This window comes from Rhinoraja longicauda, chromosome 6 (assembly GCF_053455715.1).
Source record: "Rhinoraja longicauda isolate Sanriku21f chromosome 6, sRhiLon1.1, whole genome shotgun sequence".
NCBI lineage: Eukaryota > Metazoa > Chordata > Chondrichthyes > Rajiformes > Arhynchobatidae > Rhinoraja > Rhinoraja longicauda.
The window spans coordinates 71,398,396-71,410,432 of record NC_135958.1 but is presented as its reverse complement, the minus strand read 5'-3'; the positions used below and the strand labels follow the sequence as shown (position 1 = coordinate 71,410,432).

The 12,037-nt window shown below is 45.0% G+C and overlaps 1 protein-coding gene across 2 annotated transcripts in view; it reads right to left on the bottom strand.

The window, feature by feature from the left end:
• Positions 1-10,052: 10,052 nt before the first annotated feature.
• Positions 10,053-12,037, bottom strand: part of LOC144594590 (E3 ubiquitin-protein ligase rnf213-alpha-like) — a 136,480-nt gene continuing 134,495 nt past the window's right edge. For both annotated transcript variants that reach the window (XM_078401324.1, XM_078401325.1), the window contains one exon: positions 10,053-11,763. In XM_078401324.1, the coding sequence (XP_078257450.1) occupies positions 11,619-11,763 (145 nt within the window). In that variant the 3' untranslated portion in view covers positions 10,053-11,618. The remainder of the gene's footprint in view (positions 11,764-12,037) is intronic.

Here is a 12,037-nt window from a genome sequence, read left to right as displayed (position 1 = left end):
GGATTGATAATACACTCAATTTCCTGTTGTCACCCGAATATCTGCTTTCCACTTGCCCTACTTCCTCAGACTATTTCTGAGGAAAAAAAACACACAAAATGCTGGAGTAACTCAGCGGGTCAGGCAGCATCTTTGGAGGACATGGATAACAAATTTTCAATTTGGGACCCATCTTCAGACTGCTTAAAGAAGGGTCCCGACCTCCCGAAATGTTACCTATTCAGTTCTCCGACCAATCTTACTGTCTCCAACTACATTTTATCTCGGTTTGCTTTGTTGTTGTTATCTTCTCCCAGCTAACAATGATCTATTCTACGTTTTCCTTGATCTCCATTCCCTTTGTCCTATTTTCAAACCTTACACTTCCTTATCTATGTATCTCCCTCTCCCCTGACATCGGTCTGAAGAAGGGTCTCGACCCAAAACGTCACCCATTCCTTCTCTCCAGAGATGCTGCCTGTCCCGCTGAGTTACTCCAGCATTTTGTGTCTGCCTATTTATTTAGTGTAGTTTAGATTATTAATGCCACGTGTACCGAGATACAATGAAAAGCACTTATTTGCATGCTATCCAGTCAGAGAAAAGACTGTACATGTTTACAATCAAGGCGTCCACAGTGCACAGAGGGTTCAACATTTAGTACAAGATAAAGTCCAATTAGCGACCGTTCAAATGTTTCCAGAGGTAGATAGGAGGTCAGGACCACACTCTAGCAGATGAGAGGACTGTTGAGATGCCTAATGAGATCATAGTCACACAGCATGGAAACAGGGCCTTTGACCCAATTTTCCCATGCCGACCAACAAGCCCCATCTACACTAGTCCCATCTGCCTGTGTTTGGCCCATATCCCTCCAAACCTGTCCTGTCCACATACCTGTCCAAATGTTTTTTAAACATCGTGATAGTACCTGCCTCAACTACTTCCTTTGGTAGCGCATTCCATATATCCACCACCCTTTTTGTAAAAAAGGTTGCCCCTCAGGTTCCTATTAAATTTTTCTCTGCTCACCTTAAACCTATGTCCTCTGCATAAGATGCTGCCTGACCCGTTACTCCAGCACTTTGTGTTCTACGCAAGATTCCAGCGCCTGCAGTTCCTTATGTAGTCTATTATACAGTCAGAACTGCAGCTCTGCCCATGTGGATTTCTTCTCCAAGCTTTGCCCCCAATAAACTAAGCCCACAACCTGGCACCTAATTGTTGGAAATAGACACAAAATGCTGGAGTAACGCAACGGGACAGGCAGCATCTCTGGAGAGAAGGAATGTGTGACGTTTTGGGTCGAGACCCTTCTTCAGACTGAGAGACAGGGGAGGGGTAGATAGAGATAAGGAAGTGTAAGGTGTGAGAAAGAGACATCAAAGGAGGTGGTGATCAAAGAAAATGTTGAATAGATTATTGTTAGCTCGGAGAAGGTAGCAATAATGCAAACAGATAAAATGTAAGCAAGGCCAGTCAGACTGGTCGGAGACTAGGAAGGGGGAGGGATAGAGAGAGAGAGAGAGAGAGAGAGAGAGGGAAAGCAAGGGTTACTTGAAGTTAGAGAAGTCAATGTTCATACCGCTGGGGTGGAAGCTGCCCAAGCGAAATATGAGGTGCTGTTCCTCCAATTTGAGCTGGGCCTCACTCCAACAATGGAGGAGGCCCAGGACAGAAAGGTCAGTGTAGGGAATGGGGGGATTAAAATGTCTGGCGACCCGAAAATCAATGTTGGCAACCTCAACACCACAACTCTTAGAAACCAATACAAAAGGCGTTCCACTCCAAGTTCAGTCAACTTTTAATTACTTTGCACTATTATTCTTTTTTGGAGCTGTGCAAAGGCATTTCCCATGCCACGTCCTCATGTGACTCACGTCCTCATGTGACTGTTCTGTGTACTTGTAAAGTTTTTGGTCTGGATTTTATTATTGCTATTAAGTCTCAAACTTCCTGGAAGATAATTGCTTCCAGTTTATTTCCCACCAAACTCTGTGTTGCAACAATTCTTACTTTTGAACCATTTCTTAATATTAAAAATACACAACTTCCACAAACTCATAATTCTTGACAGGATGACATGTTATTCTCTTTTTTGTTGTTGTTGCCATTTAAACAATAAGTAGTTTGTTCTACTTTATAGCTCACTACTGGTAATAACATGATTTGTTCACAATAACCTTCCTCCTCGGACGGTACAGTGCCCGAGACCCAGGTTCGACCCTGACCTTGGGCGCTGTCTGTGTGGAGTTTGCACGTTCTCCCTGTAACCCTGTGGGTTTCCATTAGATGCTCCAGTTTCCACCCACATCCCAAAGATATGCGGGTTTGTAGGTTAATTGCCTCTGTAAACCGCCTCTAATGTGCAGGGAGTGGATGCGAAAGTGTAAATGGGTGATCGATGGCCGGTGTGACTCAGTGGGCTGAAGGGCCTGTTTCCATGTTGTATCTTTCAATCAATCAATCAATCAATTGATCAATCACATCCAATTCCCGTTCTCATTAATGATCTTTTGAGGATTCTTTCAATCACTCCTTTCTCATCTCATTCTCTTTGGTGCTCTTGGCTTGAGTCAGAACTCTTTGTGTAATTTATACTAGACATACAGCGTGGAAACAAGCCATTTGGCCCGCCCCGACCAACGATCACACTGTACAATGGCACTATCCTACACCCTAGAGACAATTTACAATTTTTACCGAAGCCAATTAACCTACAAACCTGTACTTCTTTGGAGTGTGGCAGGAAACCAGAGCACTCAGTGAAAACCCACACAATCACAGGGGAGAACGTCCAAACTCCATACAGTCACCAGCCGTAGTGAGGATTGAGCCCGGGAATCTGGCGCTGTAAGGCAGCAACTCAACTGCTGTGCCACCGTGCCCTACTTCCTACTGTCCCCCCCTTTTTCTTTAACTTATTCTGGGCAAATGCCACCCATAAGGTTTACAGATACAAATCCAGGTACACTAGTCAATCTGACTTCAGCGGCATGACAACTAAATAATAGCTCAACTCCCACTCGTCTTCACGCTAACTAAACCCCAATTGTCAACTAACTAGGTATACAATGAAAAAGTCCTAGTTACCTTTCCTGTTATTACTGGTTTCAATGGAGGCTTCCGGCTAGACACCCAACATGGTACTAACTCACACACGTGTGATTGACTGACACGTAATATTTGTGGGCTGGGTCACGACAGTGATTTTAAATGCAAGTCACCACAATGAATGTCAAGGTGAGAAATATTGGCTTTGGAATCTGAAGCAAGCTTATTTACTTTCCTTTATGAAGGAATGAATGGGAATTATTCTTACCCCACTGGACTTGCATCAGGGAATAGTTAATCTTGACAGACTTCATGAAAAGCTGCAGAAAGTGACATTGGGTAATGATCAACAACACTGGAAAGTGAATGGAAGGGCTTTATTTCTAATATCACATTACATGCGGGGATACTCTAATGGATGGATTGGGGCTTTCAGCTTAGTTTAGTTTAGAGATACAGCGCAGAAACAAGCCCTTCGGCCCACCGAGTCCCAGCCGACCAGCGATCACCCCGTAATAATAATAATAATAATAATACATTTTATTTATATAGCGCTTTTCATATACTCAAAGACGCTTTACAGAGATTTTGAGAACATAGGGAAATTAATAAATAGATAAATAAGTAAATAAATAAATGAACAGAGAAAGGAGACAGTAGGTGAGGTGACCTTCAGTGGTTGAAGGCAGTACTGAACAGGTGAGACTTCAGCGATGTTTTGAATGTGGTGAGTGTGGGGGAGTCTCTAACGGTTTGGGGTAGTGAGTTCCATAGGGTGGGAGCAGCGATGGAGAAAGCCCTGTCCCCCCAGGATCTGAGTTTAGTCCGGATGTGGGGGGATAGGAGATTGGCAGCGGCAGAGCGGAGGGTGCAGGTGGGAGTGTGCCTGTGGAGGAGGTCGGTCAGGTAGGATGGGGCCAGGTTATGGAGGGCTTTGTAGGTTATGAGGAGGATTTTGTACTGGATTCTCTGGGGGATGGGGAGCCAGTGGAGTTTATAAAGGACGGGGGTGATATGGTCACGGATCGAGGTGTGTGTGAGTAGACGGGCAGCGGAGTTTTGAATGTATTGAAGTTTATTGATGATTTTTGAGGGTGCGCCATAGAGGAGGCTGTTGCAGTAGTCCAGACGGGAGGTGATGAAGGCGTGGATGAGGGTTTCTGCAGCTGTGGAGGAGAGGGATGGACGGAGACGGGCAATGTTTTTGAGGTGGAAGAAGGCTGTCTTTGTGATGTGTTTGATGTGTTTGTCGAAGGAGAGGGTTTGATCAAGGATGATTCCAAGATTCCGGATGTGAGGTGAGGTGGATACTGGGAGACCATCAATGTTGAGGATGAAGTTTTGGGTGGATTTGGTGAGCATTTTTGGACCAATGATGATGATTTCAGATTTGTTGCAATTGAGTTTGAGGAAGTTTGATTGAAGCCAAGATTTTATTTCAGTAATGCAGTTTGTCAGTGTAGAGTGTGTGGTGGAGGAGATTGACTTGGTGGAGATGAGGAGCTGGATATCATCGGCGAAGCAGTGGAAGTTGAGACCATGACGGCGGATTAATTGACCAAGGGGGAACAGGTAGAGGATGAAGAGGAGGGGGCCAAGGACTGAGCCTTGGGGGACACCTTGGGGGAGGGGAGCGGTGGGGGATTTACAGTTGTTAATGGAGATGAACTGGTGTCTGTCAGAGAGGTAAGATTTAAACCAGGATAAGGCTGTGCCGGTGATGTTAAGGGAGGTTTCAAGTCGGGTGAGGAGAATGGAGTGATTTATGGTGTCAAAGGCGGCGCTGAGGTCAAGTAGGATGAGGATGTTGAGGTTGCCAGCGTCGGAGGAGAGGAGAATGTCGTTTGTGATTTTGAGGAGCGCAGTTTCAGTACAGTGGTTTGAGCGGAATCCAGATTGGAAAGTTTCATACAGGTTATTGGTAGAGAGGTGGTATTTTAGTTGGGAAGCTACAGCACGTTCCAAAACTTTGGACAGAAAGGGTAGGTTGGAGATTGGTCTGAAGTTGTTTGGGGTGTCAGGGTTTAGACCAGGTTTTTTCAGAATGGGGGTGACAGCAGCGATTTTGAGGGATGGCGGGACGATGCCAGTGGACAGGGAGGAGTTTATTGTTGCAGTGATAAGTGGAGAGAGAGCAGGAAGGCAGGCCTTGACAAAGCTGGAGGGGATGGGGTCCAGAGAGCAGGTGGCAGTTTTTATTCCTGTGAAGAGGTCAGAGAGGTCGGTGGTGGAGATTGGGGAGAACTGAGGCAGGGGCTGACAGGATAAGGGGGGGCAGGTGGTTTGAGGGGGAGCAGGTGCGTTGGTGGTTAAGGTGCTGTAGATGATGTCTATTTTGTTTTGGAAGAATGAAAGGAAAGTGGTGCATTTGTCAACTGTGAATGATTGGGAGATGGTGTCCAGGGGGCTGAGGAGTTTGTTTATTGTAGAGAAGAGTGTTTTGGGGTTTCCGGAGCCAGAGTGAATTATTTGAGAGTAGTAGGTGGAGTGGGCATGGGAGAGGGCATCTTTATAGTGCTGTATGTGGTCTTTGTAGGCTTGGGAGTGAATTGTGAGACCTGTTTTGTTGCGGAGTCTTTCAAGTTGACGGGCATGAGTTTTCATCACGCGGAGTTCAGGGGTAAACCAGGGAGCAGAGTGGGTGAAGGAAACTGTTTTGGTTTAGTGTGTGTCGACCAGCAATCACCCCGTACACTAGCACAATCCGACAAACCTGGGCCAATTTACAATTTTTACCAAAGCCAATTAACCTACAAACCTGTACGTCTTTGGACTCCAAAGACATGCAGGTTTGTAGGTTCACTGGCTTTGGTAAAATTTAAATTTGCCCCTAGTGTGTAAGATAGTGCTAGTGTACGGGGTGATTGCTGGTCGACACAGGCTAAGTGGGCCGAAGGGCCTGTTTCCGCACTGCATCTCTAAAGTTGAAAGTAAAGTCATGTTGCCTGACCTGCTGAGTTCCTCTGGCACTTAGCGTTTTGGTGAACTCACAGAACTGTTTGACAGAATCTCCCAATTGTGCAGCTTCTGAAACCTGGAAACAAAAGGCTTTCAGGCATAATGAAATACCACCACCTGCAAGTTCCCCTTCAAGCCATGCATCATCCCGACTTAGATATCAATCACTGCTGCCCCATAGCCAGTGGGTAAAAATCATTGTCGTCACTAAACAGCACAGTTTGATGCATAGTCTACAGCAAGGAGCCCCAGATCTAAAGTGTAGGAAGGAACTGCAGATGCTAGTTTAAACCGAATATAGACACAAAATGCTGGAGTAACCCAGCGGGACAGGCAGCACCTCTGGGTAGAAGGAATGGATGACATCACCCATTCCATCCACCGAGAGATGCCGCCTATCCCGCTGAGTTACTCCAGCACTTTGTGTGTTTCCCAGATTTAAAGTAACTGGTGGAAGCATTAGCGTACATGAGGTAATTTTTCACTCGGTGGATAGCGGTGGTTGCGATCTCACTGTCCACAAGTGTGGTTCATAAGTTCTAGGAACAGGATTAGGCCATTTGGCCCATCAAGTCTACTCCGCCATTGTCATTGCTGATCTATCTTTCCCTCTCAACCTCATTCTCCTGCCTTCTCCCCACAACCCCTACTAATCCTGTCAATTTCTGCCTTAAAAAATATCCACTGACCTGGCCTCCACAGCTGTCTGTGGCAATGAATTCCACAGGTTCACCACCCTCTCACCATTCCCTCTCTCCAGAGATGCTGCCTGACCCGCTGAGTTACCCCAGCATTTTGTGATACCCTCTGACTAAATATAGATGGATATCCTCACTTCATTTAAAAAAAGACCCGCGTGGGCTCTTTAAATCCTGGCTAAAGGCTACGGACTGAAAGCTGGGAGGTGAAAGAAAGCAAGATGGCTCTTCATTGGTCTGCATGTATGTTGGGCCAAATTTCATTCATCTGAACCATTCATGATTTTCCTGAATAATCTCTGCAACAGTGAAGTGGAAACGACTTTTCAACGGTGGGATGTCAGTGGAACTGCACTCTCTGTCCCGATGAAGTCAGACTAACGACACATTTTAATAACACGCTGCACAGTGCCACCTGGTGAATAAAAAAAAGTTGATATTTTAAGTCATCTGGTAAAGATGTCTGCATTGTAAACTCCATCCGTTCACTGATTCAATGTTTTGAGTTTAATTTCTTGTCACGTCTACCGGTACGGTGAAATTCTTTTTTTGCGCTCTACTCTAACCAGTCAGCAGAAAGACAACACCCGATTAAAGTGCAACAATAACCCAAAAGGAAGGCCAGCCACCTGAAGGCAAGGTTCTGTAGCATTTGATTGATGTTGTCCTGCACAAAACTAACATCCTACTGTGGCCCAGTGTTTCTATGCTTCAAATGTATCTCACAATCAATCACAATCAAACTTTATTAGCCAAGTATGTTTTGCAACATACGAGGAACTTTATTTGCCAAACAGTCATAACAGTAAAAAGCAACATGACACACAAAATACATTTTAACATGAACATCCACTACAGTGACTCCTCCCTATTCCTCATTGTGATAGAAGGTGAAAAACAGTTCAATCCCTCCTGCGGTCGGGGGTCTCTAACCTTCCGTTGACGGGATGATCTTGACTCCCGTAGCCGGCGGCGAGCCTTCCTCGTCGGGGCGATCAAGCTCCTTCATCGGGGGGGGATCTCAGCTCCCTCACACCGGCGATCTACCCCGGATCGGGACCAGTCGAACCTCGTGCAGCTTTTGGAGCTCCCGACCGGTCTCAACCCGAGACTGCGGGCTCCTGATGTTAAAGTCCGCAGGTTGCACTGGAGCGTCGATCCCAGGCAAGGGCTCGCAGGCCCTTGAAAAGGACAGACAGACTGTAGGCGAGGCAGCCATCGTGCGGCGCCCCCTGGTGGTATCTGGTATCTAAACTGGAATAAGAGAGTGTAGGAAGAACTGTTGATGCTGGTTTACACCGAAGATGGACACAAAACGCTGGAGTAACTCAGCAGAATCTCTGGAGAGAAGGAATGGGTGACGTTTCAGGTCCAGGCACCGCTCATAACTACCAGAGCGTGGAGTTTGAAAATGGCGCCAAGACATGACGCCTCTTGCCTGCGGGCTCGGTCGACTATATCTGTACACTTGCTCATCAGGGATCGGGGGCATGGCAATACTCTATTGGACTGTTTGTAAGATAAAGAATTTCATTGCATTCGTACTTTCAAGTGACAATAACAGCACCATTGCACCAGTTCCCTCGCTACATTGCATATCCTTCTGACTTGTATATATCGTCCCTCCTTTATTTGTCCTGCCTCTAAATCCTAGAACTCTCCACCACCACCACCCTGCTGATGAAGACAGGTGGATGGTCCCTTGGCCTTGCCTTGCCACCACTGTGAGGGCACCTTCACCAGAGGGAATGCACCTGTTCAAGAAGGCAGCTCATCACCTTCCTCTGAGGGCAATTAAAATCAGGGAATAAATGGTAGCCTTGTCGGTAATGCCCTGATCCCAGAAATTTTAACAATCGATAAAAAGAACCTGCAGCCTGAAGCCAGGCTGTTTGAAAGGGGCAAGGCCCAGATGTTCCAATGTGGGATGGGGTAGGATCGAAAAACCAGAGCAAGCCCCGTCCAACAAAGTACATTCAGAAATTTTCTTCAACTATTTAAAAATAAGCAGGCAGCTAAAATGATATATTACATTAATTTTTGAAGATAAAATGAATTAAAAGACAAAAACACCTTTAAACGATTGTCAACATTTAAGCAAACTCGGTAAATTTAAGGATATATATATATATAAACTCAAACTTACCTGGATCGCTCACACCTGCTCCTCCACTGAAACGCGAGGATTCTTCGCTATTGCAGGTCCAGCTACATAAGGAGTGTAGGAAAATAACTGCAGATGCTGGTACAAATCGAAGGTATCACAAAATGCTGGAGTAACTCAGCAGGTCAAGCAGCATCTAGGAGAGAGGGAATGGGTGACATTACTGGTCGAGACCCTTCTTAAGACTCTGAAGGGTCTCAACCCGAAACGTCACCCATTCCCTCTCTCCTCGATGCTGCCTGACCTGCTGAGTTACTCCAGCATTTTGTGATACCTTCAGCTACATAAGGATGTCAGTATGTTGGAAAGGGTGCAAAAGTGATCCACTGGGATGTTACGTGGGCTTGAAGCCTTGAGTTAGAACAAGTTGGATAAGGCTGGACTTTATTCTTTGGAGCCTAGGAGACTGAGGAGTGATCTTATTGAGGCGTACAAGATCATGAGGAGCATGGTTATGGTGAACACTCTGTCTTTTTCTTGGGGTATTGAAATCTACCTGCTCGAATCCAATTAATCACAAAAAGCTGGATCAATTCAGCGGGTCCTGTGGGGAAAAGGAATAGGTGATGTTTCAGGTTGAGATCCTTTTTCAGAGTTCTCTCGTTTCCCTTTCCCCTGACTCTAAATCTGAAGAAGGGTTTCGACCCGAAACGTCAACTATTCCTTTTCTCCAGAGATGCTGCCTGAGAAAGTAGGTGGATTAATTAGGTTTACTGCAATACAAAAACCAGTGGAGTAGGAGACAGTGAAGAAAGTTGTGAAGGGTTACACAGGAACAAAGGCACAAAATGTTGGAGTAACTCAGCGGGACAGGCAGCATCTCTGGAGAGAAGGAATGGGTGACATTTCAGGTTGAGACCCTTCTTCAGAGTCCAAGAGCAGGGTCTCGACCCGAAACGTCACCCATTCCTTCTCTCCAAGAATGCTGCCTGTGCCTATCTTCGATTTACACCAGCATCTGCAGTTCTCTCCTACACATAGTGAAAAAAGTCATTTGGCATTGCTGCCTTCATAGGCTGAGGCACTGATTTTAAATGTTAGGATGTCATGTTGCAGCTGTACAAAACACTGGTTCGATCACATTTGCAGTATAGTGTGCAATCCTGGTCACCACACTACAGGAAGGATGTGAAGCAAAAGAGAGCATGCAGAAAAAAATCACCAGGATGTTGTCCAGAAAGGAGAGATTGGATTTGTTTGGTTTATTGAAAAGTTATTTATTTTCATCCACATATACATCATAGAAAAAAACTCTTCAACACATTAGGCTTCACAAACAAACACCTAATTACTAATCACCTGATCCCATTTTTCTCCCCACATTCCCATCAAACCATCTAGATTGTACTACTCATCTAAACATTAGGGGGAATTTACAGCGGCCGATTAATTGACTAACCTGTATGTCTTTGTGATGTGGGAGGAAACATAGAAACATAGAAAATAGGTGCAGGAGTAGGCCATTCGGCCCTTCGAGCCTGCACCGCCATTCAATATGATCATGGCTGATCATCCAACTCAGTATCCCGTACCTGCCTTCTCCCCATACCCCCTGATCCCTTTAGCCACAAGGGCCACATCTAACTCCCTCTTAAATATAGCCAATGAACTGGCCTCAACTACCTTCTGTGGCAGAGAATTCCACAGATTCACCACTCTCTGTGTGAAAAAAAACATTCTCATCTCGGTCCTAAAAGACTTCCCCCTTATCCCGAGGAAACTGGATCACCCGGAGGAAATCCGTGTGGACACTGGGAGAAGGTGCAACCTCCAGCAGACAGAACGAGAAGTCAGGACTGGACCCAGGTCGCTGGGACTGAGAGACAACATTTCTACCAGATGAACAATTGGGCCACCTATTCCCTTTTATTTCAGATTTCCAGCATCTGTATTTAGAGTCATAGTCAGAATGATACAGCGTGGATACAGGCCTTTTGGCCCAACTTGCCCGCGTTTGGTCCATACACCTCCAAACCTGTCCTCTCCATGTAGTTGTCTAACTGTTTCTCAAATGTTGGGATAGTCCCCCGCCTCAACCACTTCCCCTGGCAGGCTTGTTCCATACACCCACCACCAATTGTGTGAAAATGTTACCCCTCTGATTCCCATTAATTCTTTCCCCCTTCTCTTTAAACCTATGTCCTCTGGTCCTCGATTCCCCTACTCTCTGGGCAAGAGACTATTCCCCTCATGATTTTATACACTTTTGCTATTTTTGCTTCTTTTGCTTTTTTCAAAATTCCAAAAACACAAGCACATTTGAGTTTTACAGAAAGGAAATTATTTATATAGATAGTGTGAAGGGAAATAATTTACTCTCAAGTTGACTGGGAAACCGATGCACTCAGTATTTTTCTGGGACTTAGATGCAAAACCCTGGTGCCAAAGAGTGGCACATGTTCACTGAAGTAATTTGCAAAATTGGTCCCAGGTTACCGTTCTTTGTAAACTGTCAAGCTCTTTATTTAAATTACTAAATAGCACATTTAAAATTACACAACGCTGAACTTTCTTTGTAAGTTTCAATATCCACTTTAAGAATCTTTCCCATTGTACAACCTGCCGATGTGATTATACAATTTTCTACAAGGTTCGAAAAAGTTATACTTGGCAGCACTAATGTTGCAAAATAATACATTCACAAGGAGCTGCTGTGAATATATAGTGCAAAACATTGGAGCACTGAATAAGGACTCCAATGTAACATTACCAACAGGAATTCTCTCAGTTTATCATCAGTCATACACATGGTCAAGCGGCAACTGTCAAATGGTTTTCTTGAAATCCACCGCAAGTTTCCAGGTATGAATGGCTTTGGCCAGAGTTATTTCATCGGGAAGGTTGTCATCCATTCCTGGGAGGATGTCGATACCTTTGGAGTCCAGGTATATGGAAATGGTATCTTTAAGACTGGAAGAAAAACAAAAACAAGTGCTGTAGACAAACGATGAGCGTTGAAGAGAGGTTTGCTTTTATGTAGCACAGCAAATCACAACCTGCTTTACAGTCAATGAATTACAGAAAATTCATGTTAAACAAAGGGAGCCCATCAGACAGTCTGTAAGGTGAATAAAGGCCCACCCAGCCTTTATAGTCACTGTTGTAATATGGGAAAACTGTTGGCTAATTTCGACCTGCAAATTCTCATAAACAGCAAATGTGATATTGAATCAGAATTAGAGAT